Raw genomic sequence first — 21323 nt, forward strand, 5'->3', positions numbered from 1 at the left:
ACTCTCTATTTGCTGTGTATATACACAAATTTTTCAGATTTTCCTCATTATCTTTCAAATTGCATCTTGCCTACTTCTGAGCACAACATATGTCATGTGAAAATTCACACCACATATGTCAAGGTGAAAATTCATACCATATTATGTCAAGGTCAGGAGGAAATGATGTGAAATATGTAAAATAAAGGGAAAAATCTGAAAATTTGTGTACAAAAACAAGTGGAGAGTTGTCCACAAAATCAGCAATTTCGAAGAAAGTTTGCCAATTTGAGGATCCCCATAGAAAGTACAACAAGACTTTTTTTAACGTCCATAACTTGCTTATTTCATAACCGATTTTGATGAATCTTGTCTTAAATTGTTCCTCTCATTTTACTCTTTCCAAGCGGCTTCTCTTCTTGGGTTTTGGTTTCCTACATGACGACTCTTCAAATATTATACAGAAAATGCATTTCGTTGTTCATTGACGAATATCTAATTTGCACGAGAGATAATATCCGATTGCCAATTTACTCGCTATTTTTTTCAGTCCTTCACTGTGCTCCCTTACCCCCTAATGTTATCTTACTTTGGGATGAGGTCATTTACCTACCTAAAACACGTGACATGTAATTATGCCCATTCTGACAGGCCTTTCAACCTATGGCATTGCATCACATACTGTATAAAATATATATAAAACATTGATTTACAAAAAAAGGGGGAGAAAGTCCATGTTTTCCCAAATCTTCATGACTTGCGTGATGAAATAAAAATCAACTATAAATCACCTATAAACCAACTCTGTAAAGAAGATTTGACTTTGTGCCAAAGTAATTTAGTACGTACCCCTAAGTTAATATTGGAATCTCCTGACGAAAAGATTTTCTGAATTCTTAAGCTTCTATAAGATTGCAAGATTCACTTTGAAACACTACAGTCGCGTAGCTCTACTCTGAATACCAACATCATGGGGGTGAACGTCTTTGGCTTCGACATTTCTCTGACATGGCTGCTTGTTGGTGCTGCAGTTATTATCTACATTTGGTTAGTATCGTCCGTGCAGTCTATTTTTTCTACTTTGACAGATCAGGGGTGACAGAGCAAAATTGAAAGTGGGAGGGGGCACAGGGAAAAAAGGGCACCTGTTCTTTCGAAAATGGCACTATCATAAACATGGCCGTATGCACAATTTTTCTCTTGAGGGGGGCTGCACGCTGAACTTTCTAGAGAAAAATCGAAAGCGAGGGAGTGAAGCGACCGAGCTCATCATTGAGTCACTTTTGCATTTTAGAAAAAGTAAAACTGATTATTTTGTGCATACTATTTGTGAATTTTGCGTCAATCTGCAGTGAATTTTTTTTTATTTAAAACGGCAAAGACTATCTACCCCATTCACATGACTGAAACTCAAGGCACGTAGGATTTTTTTATTTCATTATTCATTATGCACTTGCAGAAGAAAGCAGAACGACGCTAAATTAAGAAACCGGGCGCTCATCGGGCACGATTTTTTTTAGGACAACTTATCTGATATGAAGAACATACACCTATAAGAATGCAAAGGGGCTCTCGGGTGAAAGGGGCGAAGAACACGTTCATGGGGGCACTCTTCTTAGGTAAAAGGGCACTGATATGAGAAAGGGTACCTATAAGAAGGCAAAGGTGCAGTTGCTAACGGCATAAAACGGATCATTCTCAGGTAAAAGGGGCACTTACAAGAAGGCGAGGGAGCAATTGCTTAGACATAAATTGAACCCTACACAGAACACGTTTGTGAGGGGCACTTTTCTTGGATAAAAAGGGGCACTGATACGAGAAAGGGCACTTGGTATCACCTAAAACGGATCCACTTTCGATGAAAGGGGCACAGTACACGTTCGTTAGGGGGAATTTTTGGGGTAAAATTTGGCACTGATACGAGAAATGGCACTTGCTAACACATAAAATGAATTTTTTTTGTGTAAAAGTAAATTCTTTAAAGATGGTATAAGAATCAGGCACACTCGCATTTTAGACCTCTTGGACATATTTTTTCCATCCAAGTTGTTAAAAGTAATGGCAATCATTAATTTAAACGTTTATTATCATTATCACTGATGTATAATTGTTATTTTGTTACCATTTCATTCTTTTTTTAATAATGTATGCTTAAATCGTAAATTTTGATCACAGCCACGATCTTTGGATTCGTTCATACTGGAAGCGACATGGTATCAAATCACCTCCATCAATTCCAATCTTTGGTAATACGCTTCAATGGACCAAGGTAAGAATTCTTAATAGCACACAAGAACATTGTTTCGAGGGGCACTTATTGATAAGCCCTGAGTCTGAAAATGAGGGACCGTCTGTTTTTGCATAAGTCCAAAACGACGGTTTCTCTAGTTATTTATGCATGACCAGATGAATACTTTGAAAAGAAAAAAATAAGTAAAATGCATAATTATGTGATCTGCGGCACTTCTTCATAGCTATGGCACAGTGTCAAACATGTAATCGCGTTTGGGGGAATATGAGGAATATTTGTCCCAGTGATCATGATCTGATGATAAAGGCAGATATCTTCACCAAAAATCTGAGATGTAATTTGTACAATCATGATACAGATATGCCGATGTTTAGATATATAGAAGATTGATCTCTAAGTGATCACCCATCCTTTCTGTATGGATCATGCATTATTTTTACTATCCGTGTTTTCGCCGTTTCGCTCCCTTTCCCATTTTTTTTAAAATTTACTCTTTCTTACTGTATTCCTACTACACAACAGGGCATCCATAACGCATTCCTTGATTACAACAAGAAACTAGGATCCGTCTATGGGTAGGAAATCATTATTTTTGTCTTTGTTTTCTGTGTTCATAAAGTGGTAATTTTCCACAATTGTTGCAAGTAACATTTCTTTGTTCATACTAGTATCAATATCAAAACTGAAGAAAAAATACTGATATTCCATTTAATTTTCATGAATTGTTGTCTTATACTTCATCTTCTTCTTGCTTCTTCTTCTGCCTATTCTTCTCCTCCTCCTGATCGTTTCATTGTAAATTAATATTGATATTTCCCCTTTGCCCTCTTAAGCTTTCATTTTATTACACCTTTGTCTCACAATTATCCTTTTTGTAATCGATGTACCTCAAGACGAGCTACAAAGGGCTGTGGTATATTATCCAACTAATTTCATCTTTGCATGTTATTTTTTTTAATCCTGTTTTCCTTCCCCATACATGTCTGCTGTAATATATTCCCTCTCCACACTACACCCATGCGCACCCGCACATATCCACACCCCACACCCCCTCATCCACCCACCCACACACTCACCCACCAAAACCACTCTCTTTTTCAATCGGATACCAATTATTAGCATATACGACTGTCATCGAGCTAGCCTCTGTGTTAGTGATCCGGATTTGCTGAAAGAGCTCTTGATCAAAAGTTTCAGTAGCTTCACAAATCGTTGGGTGCGTATAAAGTTTAATTCATCAGATAGTTTAGATTTCTGACGTGTTTGACCATTTTTAGTTAGCACAACAAGCATACGTAATTCTGAAGGTTTATAATTCCACAAGATGCAAATTGCATGCACTAAGATATCCATTTGTCCAAAAATGAAAAGGGTTTATTAATCTCAACAAATCGGGGCATTACTATTTGTTACTCTGAAAATGAAATGAAGTTCATGATTAGTACGAAATGAATATTCTTATTTCGGATTAACGAATCTTCAGAATAACGAAACTTATGTCGGATTAACGATCATTCGCAATATAAAATCGCGTTTCATTTTTGTACTGTTAATAATAAACGGTGCCATTGAGTTAGGAATGCAGGAATATTATAGGCCAAGAAAGTTCTCGTAATTTAACGGGGATTCTTGTGATCGAGGCCGTTTGTGTGCTCTCTCTCTCTCAACCCAGGTGATTTGAATGGGTACTCATCGGGATTAATTCCTTGACTGCACTAAGCGCTGGAAGGCAGTTCGAGCTAAAGCTGGGGTATAGAAAGCGCCTCGGAATAGATATTTCTAGATTGGCGCTATACCAATGCCTATCATTATTATTAGTAGAAGTAGTAGTATCTTCACAAAGTCACGATCTCGTTCTGAAATTGGGCCATCTTGCTGAGTGCCGTTAGTATTCATGAACAGTGGTAATATTTGTTTATTTCTTTCTTTATGAATGGTTTTTTGTTTTACTTATTTATTCACGATTTTTTGTTAAATACTTTATTTCTAGTTCAATGGGGTAGCCGCATTGTTATAGGTCTTATTCAAATATTGAATACAAATTAAATTGATAGGTTTTTTTCTGGCATATCTAACCTAAATTCTTACTTTGTTTCTGATTTTTAGATTATTCCGTTAACCGGAAAAGCCCTTAAAAAAGCTCTATTCAACGTCTTTGATGACCAATGGAGGCAAATCAGGAACGTCGTTACACCTACTTTCAGTGCAGCCAAGATGAAACATGTAATTCTTTTCTTTCTTATCTTATTTCAAATAAGGTGTAGTGTTGCCACGACACAAACACTAAATTTCAACATCTTATACTTTTGACAGCAATTTTTCCTGGAAAAGTCATATTGAAAACATTAAGCAAATGTGTAATTTCACGAAACATGTATTATTTACAGGCAAAATATTTGCAATCCATCTACATTATTGGTCATGCTTTTTTCATTGAAAATTTTGTCATTATGACGTTATTATCTTGGGTAAACCCCATCTATTTCTATTAGATATATTGATAATTTTGCAAGAAGAAATCACTTTGTATTATTTATAGTTCGGCCTTACTTCCTCACACGGACCCAACTTTTCTTGAAAGTAAATTGTCGAATGTCAGAGACGTGTGCTTATTCCAGTTAGGGCAAGTTATGGATAACTACAATGATAATGCACTTCAACATATTTATGACGTCATGTTCCTTAAAAATCCATCTTATCATAACTATTCAACGAGAAGCTGACGAATGTCATATGAATTCTAGAACTCCAGTTTTATATAATATCAAAGACAGTCTCTCTTTGAATGCTTTTAAACATTCTTATGATTCATCGCAACGGCATTGACATTTGAATTTTAGAAGAACTCGATTAGGTCATTTCTTACATCAAGTTATATCAACTTTTGTTATTTTACCAGATCAAACTGGTCTGTGGTCAGCCCTCCCAAATATGTTATTTATCCTTTTTTACCTGTTTATGGTTTTGTTTTTCTATTGTCTTGTTCTGTCCTGTCTCTTGTTTTGCATCTGTAACAATAATCGTATTAATACTGTGGTCTCTGTGTATAAGTATTTCTGTTGCCATGGTTCGTGTAATATTAAGCTCACAAATAAATTAACGTTATAATCTTGAACGAAAAAAAGTAGATATGAGCTGATGGGTGTTTACCTCTTGATGAAAACAAATCTGCCACGTCTACTGAATAAATTAATCCTTCATTTCTTGTGTAAATTTCAGATGTTTCCGCTGGTAAATGACTGTGCCAGCACCCTACTGAAGAACATAGAGAAACATCAGAAGAAAAGTGGCGACATTGACTGCAATGAGTAAGTGTAAATGAATAGCTGAAAACAATTGCCGGAAAGGAAATAAAGAAAGTCTAAATTTTGTTGCTGCCTGTTTGAATAACGGTAGTATTTCTCAAGAGGAAAATTAATTGAAATTCCTTCAACATTCATGGAATTTCAATTCTTTTCAATTTGCTTCACTTTGCTTTATGTTTGTACCAAAGACATGAACAGTCAAATGTTTATATTAGTCAAAATTTGATTTTGATTGATGCCCCATGTCAATCACCGTGACAGTATAATGGGAGGAATAGCTGAATTCACACTTTCCAAATGGGACTCCCTGTCAATAGGCTCAATTTGACCACGTGATTTCAATGGAGAACAATTTTGACCAATATTATTATTATTATTATTATTTTATTCGGCATTTCAACAAAAAAAGTTTACAATCAATTTACAGGAGAAAATACAATTACAGAGTGGAAAGGGATGTTTGCAGAACAAGTCCAGGTTGCCTGGAAAAGGAAAAAGTTAAATAAATAACTGTAGCCCGCAGGCTATCCTTCCCGACCTGGACCTGTATGTAAACACCCCAAGAATAAAAACATGTATATAGATTATTATATTAATACAAGCAATAATTTATATAGAAAAAGCATATTGAAATTGATATGTATAAGAACAATGCAATATAATTCAATGGGAAGTAATTTGGACCAATATATTGGGGGCAATTTATTGGTCCTTTATGAAGCAATAGGCAAACTGCCCCCATTGAATACCAATTCGACAAATTGAAACCCGTTGTCATTTGGCTTTTTATTGGTGGATGAATGAAATATTATATTGTACCTTCATCTTTCATCGAAGCCACATTTTCTGTCTTGTAGATTACTTGGGGCATTTGCAATGGACAATATTGCAAGCTGCGCATTTGGGCTTAAGGTCGAGTCCCAAGAAAACAGGAATGACCCTTTCGTTGCCAACGCTAAGTATACATTTGCAAACAACTTCTTTTCGAGTCAACTGGTACTACTAAGCAGTAAGTATTAAACGTTGCATGCATAAGCCCAAAATGATATAACTCATGAACTTCAAGGTCGTATATATGAAAACCTGCATCAGCAGAAACACATATTGTTATTGCATTGAGGAAAAATCAACAATATCGGTTGAAAATATACATAATACAAAGTGTAAGAAATTATTAACAAGGAAAGGTAAAATGAATTTGCGAACTGTATAAATAAAGCCAAGAGGTTCCTTGTACAAGCAGTTCCAAAAACATTGATTATGTAGTTTCTTTGTAAAAAAGAAAAAAAGGGGGTGGATACAAGGGAATACAGAAACAAAAGGACAGAAAATGACTATTTGCAAAAGAAATGGCTGTGTAGCCGATACTTAATCTGAGATAAAGAAACTGCTTCACTCTTTTCTTTTATATATACAGTGCGTATCAAAAAAAAGTTTACACTTTGAAAGTGACCTAGGAATTACAAAAATATACAACATGTGGGTAGTTTTTTCACAAATAATCTTGGGCCTGGGTCTCATCTATCCGATGAAAGTTAAGTTTTGACAGAATGTTACACTTGAGTGAGCACTGTCGATTTTTGTAAAGCTCGCAGAAATCTGTTTGCGCAGAAATGCTTGTTTTCACGCTGTGTCAAGATTTCCGGGCGAAATCAAACTTACCCTGCGACACATTTCTCCTACATTTCCCTTGCGGCACTTTTGGTTAATTGAAATAAAACGGATACTTTCAAGCATTTTGTAGCAATTTTGCCATCCAAATTGAAATTTCAACACGTAATTAGCAAAACATTTACCCTTTTTGTGCCAGCTGGATCTGAGGACATAAATGAATCTGAACAAAAGTTTATATCAGACATCTCCAGCATTTTTTCTCTTAATTTTTAACCATTTAAAGTGGGTTACATTTCATTTTTTATTTAATACTTGTTTCTCCACACTTTCCAAGCTTGAAAAAGATTAACAAAATGGAAATCAAGCCCTAGCCATTTCATGTATATTAAAGCTCGGTGTAAAGCAAATATCGTCACAAATACCTCGGAGTGTGGGGGAGTGGGGTGGGGCGCAATGCACTCTTCGAAGTGTTTTGGGCAAGGAAACAAGTTTAAAAAGGTAAAAGATATCTTCAAATCAATTTTACTAGTTAAATTCCACGTGTTCTTAATGATTAAGGTCTACTTTTATTCGCATAAGTATTTCAAAGTTCTGCGCAAATCATTTTTCACTAACTTTTCAAAAGTAAGTGGTGCTCACTCAAGCGGAAATATTTTTCGGCAGTTATATTGTCGGTTCCTTAAATGGATCTGTACCAATGTTAAAGTGTGGAAAAATCTTCAGGATATTACAAATGTATAATTTTTATAGGATTTTTTTTAAGTGTAATTTTTTTTTGGTACGCACTGTATATATATATATATATATATATATATATATATATATATATATATATATGCATATATCAGCAATGGAAATGCACACCTGCGAGTTGATCTCAAGTCAGGACACCTCAAGTCATGTTCATGAACTTATTTTTTTTTCAACTTCGGAGAATGTACTATACCTTATCGTCTTGGGGGGTATTCTGAAAAGTCTCGTAAGTTTCCACTTAAATTTCCTTTTAAGTTACCCATTTAATGGAGCGCTGTACCTCCAAATTCGTATTCTGAAAACTCTATTAGCGCTCAATTAAGTCCCTTTAGGCCACTCCCCTACTGAGCCGAATTAGCCAATCAAATGCGCTCTTACAACGTAAAATTTTCTCCTAGCGCGCAGTGTCTCTTCACTTTGCTGCCTTGCAGCGCAGCGCCCGGCTGCCGCAGGTGCACTGCACCCCGGACTGCACCACGATCTTGATAAAAAGAATATTTGCTGAAATGCTAAGGCCAAGTAAAAAAAGATAGTAGTTGATCGTCCGGGTTTTTTGAGAGCGGTGATGAGGGAGGTCCTTGCTATTTGCTATCTTACTATTTTTTTTAAGAACACGGAGGCGTTTTCTCGGTCCGATTTTTGACATCAGTGATGAGGGAGGTCCTTACTATTTACTATTTTTTTTGCTATTTTTTATTAAAATGATTGTCAGGCCATGTCAAGCTCAAATTATGTGATCGATGTATGCTCAATAGTAATAATAAATGATTAGAAATATATATATACATATTATTATATATGTATAAATATCTACGATTGGAAATCTATGGAAAATAAAATCTATTGATGAATTAGTACTGATGTATACTGGTACTGTATTGTTGTCAAACAGAATGTTCATGTCAAGTGAATAATTTAAACATTTTAATTTATGTAAGGGTAAAAAAATGCATGGGGGGGGTCTTTTTTATTGTCATGGAGTCTTGTTCAATTTTCCAGAGCCAATCTCATTTGTAGCTCTGGGTATGGTTTCGCATCGCAGCCTTTTCGGGTGCTTGTTCGTTTACATAATGTTTAGTACTACTTCTCAATTTTTATTCATTTTTAAAATTGATATTGAATATTAAATCCCTCATTGAATATTCGACGCATTGCCTCCTGACATTAGAAAACTCGCCAGAAAATTCAATGCATTTCACAAATTCACATGTCACGCCAGCACAGTCAATCACATCATCCTAGCACACATGCAGTTCTCCCAACAGAGTCACAAGACACAAGCACACAATCACCGTAACACACATCTAAGTACAGGCGCTATCACTCACCAAAAAACCCCGCTGAAATACAAATTACGTCATTAGAATTGATTTATCTGCGCCATATTTCAAGAGCATGCGACGGATTAGTTCAGATTCAGTGAGCGGGCTCCCCGAAAATGCACTAAAACTGAAGAAATCCGCGATCTTTTCCGAGTTTGCAAACTTTATTTCCTCGCTAATTTATGATGGTATCTTCAAAATCCAATAAAAAAACAAATCAGATTTTTTTTCTTTCTTGCAATTACGGCGATATCGGACTTTGCAATTGTTTTTGAAGTTGCGAGAGAGATCCCAGAGTAATCTTGAGAATTTTTTCGTTATTCAGCATCCATAAAAATAGTTAATAACAAGAAAATTGATGCTACAATTAAAAAGGGAAGATGGCGAGGACGAGAAACAACACAATTTTTTTTTTTTTTTTTTTTTTTTTTTTTTTTTTTTTTTAAATAGTAAATAGCAAAAATTTTCATGCGGCGGCCAAAAGTGATGCGCGCGAGGACGATCAACTACTTTCTTATTTTACTTGGCCTAATGCATTTGCATCTGAGATTAGAGGTTCGTTATGTTGTTGAAATTAACTGTTGTCTTTTCCCTTTCTCTCTCATTTATTGTACCTTCGTGCTTTTCTCTATTTTTCGAACGCTTTCTGATTTTCACATCCCCCTATTTGAATCCATTTGTAGCTTTCTTTCTTTTTTTTTACAATATTTTATTTGCCTCTGTCTCGGGGCCATGATGGGGGGGGGGTTCTTCTTTAACTTAATTCATACTTATTTTAAAAACTACATACTTTTCATTTATATGAGAAATCTTCTCCAACAAAATTTGAATAAACATATTTTAAAAATCAACAAGCATTATTTAAAAAGAAAGCCAAAATTTTATTAAAATTTAATGTACAAACTTTATGACATTTATAGGTTTTTATAGGTGGGGAAAACGATGGCATCACTCACTATATTTTTCTTTTGTATTTTATTCTATATTCGTTTAAATATTAAAGGGGTCTATGCTTATTTTTTCATTGTCAGAAACAGGGTTTAATTCACCCCTGCACATTGCTGCATCTACCGAGATTTGGCAATTTCATTATTGTCAAAACAAGTGTGCAAAAGCAAAATAGTTTATGAAGCTAGAAAATATAGAAAAATAATAGTCATATTTTCCCTATAAGTACAAAAGTTCTGTCTCCTTTTTCCCCTTTTCTCATTTCTTTATTAACAAAATTAAAATAGTCCCTATTCCTTATTTTACTTGTTTCTATATTCCACATTTCCCCCCTTTATTCTATTCCATTTTTATCTCGCTCCTTTACCCTCTTCCTTCCTCCTAGTATTAAACCGATTTGATATTTATACGAAATGAAAGCCACATTTAGCAAGATATGATGAGACTTAATGGACCTCTTATCACCATTATCTTTCCCCACTGGAAAGTCTGCTAATTGAGCGCTATGAGACTTTTCAGAATACCAAAAGTCTCGTAACTCCTCAATAAATCTTCGCGCGGTCATAACGCGTACTATTGCAAGTGCGCGCAGCGCAACCCTGCCAAAATAAGAAAGGGGCACTTAAGTGACTTTTCATAATACCAAAATGCTAATTGAGCGCTAATTGACCCCTAATTGAGCTTTCAGAATACCGCCCCAAAGCGATAACGTTAGGGGAGGGCGATCGCGTACTAAACATATTAGTGCACATATGAATAGTACCAAATAAGAGACTTTCAGTTTTCTAAACGGAAGAGTGGCCATGAAAATGTCATCCCAAGCATATGCAAAAGGCTTCATTTTGCAATATAATTAGTTTGTCTATATTTTCGGTCTATCAAAAATGCCCCATACAGTAACACGATAATCAAGATGTGACAGCATGAAAGAATTATATAGTATTATAAATGCAGACTTTGAGTCTTAAAAGAGGAAATCAATACATTTACATTTGAGTGACTTTTTTTCAACTTGGTTGTCTTATTGCATATAATAGTCAAAATAAACAATAGTGAAATCAACAATTTACCTTACTAATTGGATCTTTGTCTATTTCAAGCAATAATTATATAACTAAGAAGTGATATAAGAGATACCTTATCGTGTTTGTGAGATAAAGCTAAACGGATGTCTCAGATTTGCAGAATACTCTTTATCCGAGTCTGGTCATCGTATACACTCTTAACTAAACGTCACGATTGATATGGTTTGTATTAGGGACTAACCCAAAGCAGGGAGTGAAGTTTCACACTTATTAAGTGTTAATTTGGCAGATTTGTGATTCGAGAAATTGAGGCAAAACCCGGGGCAAGACATAAAGGAAAGTCCCATACATATACAGGTGGCGTTTTTTTTTTTATTTCACTGTCACTCAAGTATGACTACTCAGGAGCTTTCATAAACGGATCATAAAGTTGAAAATAACTACACCCTTGATTTGTTTCTTATATAGCCATTTTCATCATTTCATCTACAAAGGTCTTTTAAAAGTTCTTATTTGAAACTTAATACTATTGGGTTCAAGCTCATTAACAATGGTTACCAGACAGAAGAAGCATCTATTAAAGACCTGCTATAGACGATGACGAACTTCGTAATGCTCTTAATGCCTTTATAGCAATATATTCACCAAACTGTTTCAAATTCAAACTAAGCTTGAACAGCAAGATGGTATCATTCATATTCAATTTGAATAAAGCATAAAATGAAATCTCTCGCATCGAGAGCCTTGGATCGTCCTAGAAAGGATTTGTAAAAAAAAATGAGTTTTGAACAAACTTAACATTTTTTCCCCGGCAATCCAGCTCAGCAACGAATCAGAAGATAATCATAAGATGTATATAACAGTAGTAGTTGTAGTATTAGTGTACTGTTAGAAGTATTATTCGTAGTAGTAGTATGGTCATGAATATAACCCTCTTCGTCATTATTATCGATCTATTTTCCGCATTTATCACATTTATTTAGCACTTTTCCCTTGGGTCGTTCCTATTCTTGAATATTTCAACATCACTGTCATTAAATCGCAAACAACGGAATTCTACGCCGATATCGTCAAGAAGGCAATTGCGACTCGCAACGAATCAGACAAAGCTGGTGCAGGGTCAAGCAATGGAAAGGTGTGTAAATGTTAACTTATATTCCATGATGTTATTCTCCAATTGCTGAAAATTCTCTCGCACTTCAATATGCATTGGTCATTAAACCCTCTTTAATTTCGCACCGGAGTTACTGCGTGCGAGTTCCTACTTATTTTCCCAATTTTTATTGTTCCTCAATATTTCTAACAATAATTGTTACTTGATTATCAATCAATACTAGAATATTCCGTTTCTTCTGACGAAGCATTAACCAACTTTTCTTGGTTGCATTTTTATTCAAAAAGAGGATCGACTTCCTGCAGCTCCTCATAGACGCCCATGAGGGAACCGCATCAAACGACAAAAACAAAGTAGAAAACGGTGTCAATGGTTACCTCCATGATGGAAGCCTTGGTCAAAATGGACTTGCACCAAAGAGTTCCAAGAAATCTTTGAATGATAAAGAAGTGATTGGTCAGGTACATTATAAAACGCCTATTTCATGTTATGTAATATATAAGCAGTGGCGTAACTACGGGAGCACGTGCCCACCCCCCCCCCCTATCGGCTGGCAAAAAACCCGGGGAAAATGAGAAAAATAAGGAGAAAGGAAGAGAAACATATATTATAATTATGTTACTGTATATTACATAAGAAACATTTTTTTCATATCTTTATGAAACATAATTTGCTCAGGGCCTATGTCTTCTTTGTTCCTGGTGCTCGCATTGTCTGTTTAACTAGATTATAATAGATCAAATACATTTTCGAAACACTATAGTTTTCAAGTATATTTGAGAGACCTGAAGTTGTCAAATCAAGTCAATATACACTAAATATATTTCCTCGCACTTCGAGTTTTTATTGTTTTATGTAGTAACATATGTTTCTCTCTCATGACTACTTAAAGTAATTGCCCCCATTTCAAGGTCTTAATATATAACATTTCCTGTCCGTGATTACGTACGCATTAGTGGATTGGTGAGATATGTGTGCTCTTCATGAATTCCTAAAGTCAGTCCTTAAAATACCCTTTTTCCTGACCTGAATATCAAAAAATTTCAGCTCGCGCTCCGCTTTCGCATCATTTGGTAAGTGAAATATCAGTGAATTCCTGCAAACAAGCCTTAGAATGTCCATCTTCAGGTCTGAATTTCCTAAATTTTCAGCTTGCGCTTCCCGCTCGCAATATTGAGATGCGTATGAAAATCATGATAACAATGGCTTCAAAAAGTGCTTCATGTGTTTAGATGTAATTCTAACAAAATCAACAAACGCTTGGCACTCGCATTAGATGACTATGGTGAGATATGTATACTCTCAATGGATTCCAAAAATATAGTCATTAAAATGTCCCTGTTTGGAGTCGATATATATGCTAAAATTTCATCTCGCGCTTTGCGCTCGCATTGTTTATTTAGCGAAACAGGTACGTATCACGATTACAAAAATTTGCTAATGTCCCTTTTTAGGTCTGAATATCAAAAATTTTCAGCTCGCGCTTCGCGCTCGCATTATTTGATAATTGAGATACATATCCGTTTAATGGCACTGTCCTTAAAATCCCAGCATGGGCGGATCTAGCCTTCGCCAATAGGGGGCCCGAATTTTTTTCCGCCACATTTTCCCAGATCGGCCGTTCGAAGTTGATTTTTCTTTGTTTCTTTGAAGGGTTAGTCTTAATACTCATTTCTAAGCTTTATTCTTATAAATCAACATAGATATATCGCAATCTCATATGCCTTACTTATAGTGCGAGCGCCAAGCGTGAGCTATTTCTCATTTCATGTATTTTGTCCGAAATTTGAATAGGGATATTTTGAGCGCTTTATGGAATACAGGGAAATAATAGGTACCTGGGGTGGTATTCTGAGATCCATTTTATCTCAGATAAAATAAAATATTTTATCTCCGTTAAAATCAGTGAGATAAAATACCCTTAAAATCTCTCCGAATTGGTATTCTGAGAACCATTTTATCTTCATTTTATCTCTGTAAGACACACCTATATTTTAATCAATATCCAATTAGAAACGCGCTTTAATAGCTCTCTCATATCACTCAACCAATTAAAATCCATTCCGCCAGGAGGTGTGGCAAAGGGGCCAGATTGCGTCAATTTATTGACTTCAAATACGCTTGCACTATACGCTTGCGCGTCTTTACGGAGATTTCTTTTTAACAAAAAGGACAATACTCTCATCTTTTTTCGAAGTCTATATCGCATCTTTTCAAACATCATTTCAAAGACAATATTAGTAAAGAAAAGTCTTATGAAATACTCTCTGATTGTACAGGAACAACGTTAAGGTGTTATTCTCAATAAGTATATAATTTTTCTTCATTTTCATGTCACCATTTGGGGTTAATTCACCCAGAAATACTGGTGAAATCAACGTCGCAGAGATAAAATAGCCTCTACCCTTTTTTAAGTTTATTTTATTTTTTCTTCAAAGTAACTTGGGCGCAAGCACATCATCTGCGTTGCAATTGCCAGATACGCGATGGGTATGTGTACGCAGGCATTGTTCTGTTGCGTATCATGTGTAGATACGCAAGATAAAATTTATACGCAAGATAAAATCTAAAATTTTATCTGAGAGATAAAATCTCATCTCAGAATACCAATTTCATTTTAAGAGATAAAATAAAATATTTTAAAGATAAAATGACCTCAGAATACCACCCCAGATAAATCAAATTGTGCGAGATCTGCGTGCAGTAAATGTTAATATACACATGATACAGACCATAAAACCTTAATTTTTACAGAGCACTTTTTGAAAATCAGTTTGTAAATCAAGCAAAATAGTGAAATTCTATTTCCGAGCTTAAATATGTTTTGTATGTTGACTTCAAAATTTTTTATTTTAAGTTCCATATTGAGCAAAATATGTAAATCACCTAAAGGCGAGGCAAGCGCGAAGCGCGAGCGAATATTTATATAGTGACATGAAAGAGTTTTTTTTTATTATTTTCAAAGTCTTCCCCTCATCTTTTTTATTCACTCGTCTTTCTCCTTTAGTCTTATGTTTCCCCTTATTTCTCCTCTCTTTTTCCTTCTTTTTTCCCTTTCTTCCCCCTTTTTTTTTGCCGTGCCAACAGGGGGGCCCGGGCCCCCTGGATCCGCCTATGTCCAGGACAAGTTTTTTTTTCTAGATGTTGACTATAAACAAGTGAAAAGATGTTGGCAGTCTCGCCTGCATCACGCAATTCATTATAGCAGCAGTGTTGACCTTGAAAACAAGTTTTGAATAATTATTCACAAAACACTATACATATGATAACAAAATATGATTTCAATTACCCTAAATGACATTTGACCTAAGAATCCTGCAAGACGATCAATGCTACTTGATTTCCCTTATGTCAATGTTTCATGAACTAGATCCATTTCACTTTCAAAGATAATGGCAATTCAGTATCCCCAACATGGCCAAAGTTCATCGACCTTAAATAACCTTTGACATTGACCATGTGACCTGAAACTCACGCAGAATGTTCAATGATACTTGATTATTCTTATGTTTCAAGTTTCATGAAATAGATCTGCATACTCTTTCTTTCAAAGTTATGGAAAGTTATGGCAATTTGACACATGCCCCAAATTTGGCCACAAGTTCATTGACCCTAAATGACCTTTGACCTTAATAGTCATGTGACCTGAAACCCAGGCAGGATGTCTAGTGATACACCATTACCCTTATTTCTAAATTTCATGAACTAGATCCATATGAATTTAGAGTTGTGATGGCATTTCCAAAACTTAAACTTGATCATACCTGTATGTCACACACATGACCCACTAAAATGTTTCACACGTGACCCGACATCATGATATAAAATAATAGATTAAAAAACAAATAACAGCGTAAATTCCTATTCAGTGGTATTTTCTTAACAACAGATTCATAATGCATATCTCATAAGAAGCAAATCATTTTATCAGTTTAAAATTCAAAGGAATTTCAAGATGAAATTAAACTCTCAAAATCATGTGGTTTTGGGGGAAGTCACACGCGTGACCCACTTCTTCTGACCTCTGACCTTGAACCTGCATATTAAAGACTGCAAAAAATATTTCCAAATAATAGCTGACTAAACATGTTATTGTGTTATAACCTTAAAATTACTAAATCTCTGAAATGTTGAGATTTATAAGTAATTAAAGTCCAGAAGTTTGTCATAAATTTGGTCACACACGTGACCAAGGACCCTGATTCCAGGCTTCATTCTCACCAACGAGAAATACCCACGCAATATAGCGACGACTTTCTATTGGAAACAAAAATAAATGACATTAAGATAAGTAGTTACTATGACAACGCATTACCCGACACACTCGAATTTTAATATCATGTATCTAATATATTTTTTTCATATTAAACCAGGCTGTGACCTTTTTCGTGGCTGGTTATGAGACAACAAGCTCGGCTAGTGCATACGTTCTCTATTTTCTTGCTACACATCCCGATGTACAAGACAGACTTATCGAAGAAATCGACGACGTAGCTCCTTTCGCGGAGGATCTTTCCTACCAATCAATCTCGAAGATGTCTTACCTCGATCAGATTATCAACGAGACGCTTCGCGTCTACCCAATAGCCCCATTGTAATGCTTTTCTCCCCGTTTACATTTTTACATTGACACTTGTTTTCTTCTTCTTCTTCAAAAGCATATTGCAAGTCTCAATATTGAACGATTCCTTCCGTCTTCTACTCAAATAATATACATTCTTTGATTATTTTGTCCTTGAAGAGTGATTTATCTATAGGGGTTTTTAATCATAATCCTCATCTAATAAAAGACCAACAGGATAGATCATCAATGCAATGAGCGCATGGGATTAGAGATACCATAATGAAGAGGTCGGATTGTTAACCAACAATGTGATATATTTTTTTGGGGGGGAAGCATAGAATCTTACCCCCCCCCAAAAAAAAAAAGAGAAAAAGATGAAAAACAGTCAAACCAAATCGCGAGGTGCAATCTGGCTCAATCTGGTTTGGATGACCACCTAAGGTCGCTTCCAAGACCTTATCGAAGGTTCCTATAACAAGTTAAAACTGATTTCATTACACCGGTTACAATATAGTTTATATGAATTAAGTAGACGAGACCGAGGTCTTGAGAAATAATTGATACGTGATATGTGCTATATAAGAAGTGATTATTGTCATTATTATTACTATTATTATCATTATTATTATTGTTATTATTACTATTATTCTTCGTCTTCTTCTTATAATTATTATTATTTCATCGTTATTATAATTATTATCATAATTATTGATAGTAGTAATGGCAGTAGTAGTAGTAGTAGTAGTAGTAGTAGTAGTAGTAGTAGTAGTGGCAGTAGTAGTAGTAGCTACTATTATTATGTTATTGTCAAGTACACTACTATTATTTATTTCACACTGCGGGGTAGACCTATTTCAGTTTTGAAAAACTGCTATACCAAGACGCCCTTTTGTAAATCTCGGAGAAATATGAATTATCTTTCAGGATTGATCGCGTATGTAACGAGCCCTTTACTGTCGATGGATTCACCATTCCAAAAGGCATGCGAATCTTCATTCCAGTGTTTAGTATCCATCATGACCCTACTCTCTGGCCTGACCCGGAAACATTTGATCCTGAAAGGTTAGCTCGATGACTAGAACATGTAGAGTCTTTATTTGGGGATGCACTTTCATCCCCCCCCCCAAAAAAAAAAAATCGAGGGGATTCATTTTGCGCCAAACGAATAAAAAGCGTGTATAGACACTGTAATGGCGGGTGTAATTGCTCAGAAAATGGCGCCGAATGAATCCTACAATGCAGCGAATGAATGAAAATACAAGTCAAATAAAAATGAAGCTTTTGTCGAGGGTCGGTTGGCAAAACAGCACTGTCCGTGACTCGACCTCGGACCTGGACAAACGACAGAATTGCAATTTTCAATTTCGTCTACTCTGAAATGTCGGACGAAACTGCCGTTCCGATTCACCGACCCTCGTCAAAAACTTCATTTTGATAAGACTTGCATTTTCTATTGCAGTGCGTTTAATTGTTCTAAGATTCATTCTGCGTAGCTGAACGAAAATTTGCAGAATTCCGGTGTTTGATATTGCGGATATATTAAAGTGAACCTGTGACAGAAATGATGTTCTTATTTCCATCCATTGATCTCAATACTAGCGAATAAATATGTTTCAAATTACTGATGATAATGGTGTAGTAGTTTGATGATAACCAAGCGATTTCAAGCACCGACCCCCCCCCAAAAAAAAAAACAACTTTAAAACAATGAGAAAATAAAGAGGTCTATAGTCATGATAGCCTCACCCTGGTTAAAGTGTTTATTGCGCATCATGTCGGAAAGGTGCACTGTGATTTCGTTTAATATAATTTATGCTAGGTAAAGTAAGCACCTAGGCGCAAGGAGATGAGTAAAATAGATAATATTGCAATCGATAGCCCACGCTGGCATATACATTTTGAACATAGTAAATAAATTGCACTTGCACCTTTTAATAAAGGGATACATCAGTTCATGAATTCAACAGTAAATGTAAAACATTACCCCCGTGCACGTGTACAAGAACTTGCCAGCAATGTTTTTAATAAGTTTTATGTCATCATACATCAGCTGATGCTCCTAATCATACCGTTGATGTTTGTGTGATCATCATGCCTGGAAATGAAATTAATAAGTAAATACATATGATTTGTGATAACAGATTCAGCAAAGAAAACCGTCAGAAGCACCACCCATGTGCTTGGATGCCATTTGGATTAGGACCACGTAACTGCATTGGGATGAGGTTTGCTATGATGGAAATCAAAGTAGTCACCGTGCGAATTCTGCAGAAATACCTGATCAAGACCTGCCCTCAAACAGAGGTGAGTTCATTTGGTACAGAAATAATGAAAATAATTTTGAATTATGGTGGTCATAGCTCTCCACGAGTGCCAGAGTTACAAATCTCTGCTCTACATTTCCACAGAACTACATTTTGACCATGCAACACACCACTTACTTGCACAGTTATAGTTCATAATAATAATAATGGTGATCATTAATATACATGTATATTTCATTTCATTTCATATTTATTGTTTTCCTCGTGATTAATTTGATTTCTATTCATATTATCATCATTACATAGCACACAAATACGCATTTTATTTACTCTCATTTTTCATATTGATATGCAAACCATTTAACTTCCTCTTTAGTATAAAATTAGTTGATAACTGATAACTAGCTTATGAACTTTTAATTTTGCCTTTTTTATTTATTATCTCACAAGATACCACCGAAGATTGGAAATCGGGGACTCATTTCCCCTACCAACGGGATCGTTCTTCGTGCTGCCAGGCGCATCTAGATTATCGAACCCCTATTTGGCATCGTTATAGGTCACGTCCAAATGATCGAATAACAATTTGATTTTAAATTTTGAATCAAGGCAAAAAGGTGGTTAAATACAATCAGTATGATAAGAAATAATGAAGTTGTGACACATGAATGTTTTGCTCAATTCGAAAAAAAGTTATATCATGTAAATGCACAACATCCTAAATTCGTATAAGAGTAAGGGGAAACCCTGGGGCGGTATTCTGAACATTGTCTTTTCTCCATATTTTATCTTATCTCAGAGATATGACAAAATCGGTATTCTGGTGGATGTCATAACTTTTGTCACAAAAATTGTCATAAATTTTGTCTCTTCTCTTTAGCGCGCAGCAAAAATACGCGGCTTTAAATGCGCGTAATCCTTTTATACAAGCAAAAGATATGACAAAAGTTATGACAGGGGGGTAGCAGTCATAAATTTTGTCATATCTTTTAGTACCAAATATCCCGATACCCTGCCGACTGAATGTCAAGCAAACAATTATATTATTTAGATTAGATTGTGGTATTAGTTTCACTCATCTTCCATGACAATTTTCAAAATTATTTTACATGCTACAATTAGTTAGGCCCTCCATATTCCTCCTTTTTTTCTCTGTTTTCCTTACTTTTATACTTCTCTAAAATTCTTCATAGCTCCCTGTCTCTCTTTGTAATTAAGCGCATAAATATACGCGTAGTTGCGCGATGCCAGCAACTGTTTTGGGGATACGCCCTACTTGCAACGGGGCTTTCCTATTGGCTAGAAGGGCTCCAACTGGGAACTAACGATGATTTTGATTGGTTTGCTTCCGAAAAGATGGGTGGGAACTTTGAGAGATATGACAGGGAAAAGACAATGTTCAGAATACCGATTTGTGACAATCATAGCGGTGTCACATCTCGGAGAGAAATGACAAAAGTTATGACAAAAGTTATGACAGAGTTACAGAATACCACCCCTGGTGTATAGCGGTCCACCTGCACTCCCCCAATCAGTTATTTCGGGAGGAGTGATTCAGTTTGCTTTTTGCCTCTCAGGCACAGGTGACGCCAAACAAATAATAATAATAATAATGATGATGATAATAATAAGAAAAATAATAATAGTAATATCAATAATGGTAATGATAAAAATGATATGTTTACCGAAACGTTTGAGTAAAATTACTTCATAATCATATCAACAAAAGTTGACATAGTTCGATCAGTAATATAATGAAATACATACACTTAATACGGTATGAATGGTGTGTTCGTGATTTATTCAACTGTCTTATTTGCATCTGACTTTGGTGGAATTTTCATTGTTTTTGCTTGATTTTTCTTTTTTTTCAATCACACTCTTAACGGGCTTGACCTTCAACCCATATGCACGAGTCATGCTATATGTAATGTGTAGGCATATATCCAGGAGAGTTTATCTATAATATATCGATGAAAATTGATGATAAAGCATTTATAGGGGTAACAATCAATTTTACATACAGTGGTGTTGTTCCTCTTCTATTTTTATGATATACTATTTCAAGTCTTAATAAAATATATTTTGATAGTAACAATTGTGATATAAAAGTAGTAAAATACTTAAAAGCACAATCAATTATAAATTGAATGATGGCTATAGGGCTAAAACAAAATACTGCAT

At 35.3% G+C, this 21323-nt stretch overlaps 1 protein-coding gene across 1 annotated transcript; it reads left to right on the plus strand.

Annotated features, from left to right (window-relative positions):
• The first annotated feature begins 949 nt into the window (after positions 1–949).
• Positions 950–19667, plus strand: LOC121412023 (cytochrome P450 3A24-like). Its single transcript, XM_041604936.1, has 13 exons — positions 950–1026; positions 2155–2248; positions 2753–2805; positions 3350–3446; positions 4337–4453; positions 5450–5538; positions 6393–6544; positions 12181–12332; positions 12599–12772; positions 16685–16905; positions 17800–17937; positions 19017–19179; positions 19590–19667. Exons 1-13 carry the CDS (start codon positions 950–952, stop codon positions 19665–19667), a joined length of 1605 nt encoding a protein of 534 aa, XP_041460870.1.
• Positions 19668–21323: the final 1656 nt, after the last annotated feature.

The sequence above is a fragment of the Lytechinus variegatus genome, chromosome 3, assembly GCF_018143015.1.
Source record: "Lytechinus variegatus isolate NC3 chromosome 3, Lvar_3.0, whole genome shotgun sequence".
NCBI lineage: Eukaryota > Metazoa > Echinodermata > Echinoidea > Temnopleuroida > Toxopneustidae > Lytechinus > Lytechinus variegatus.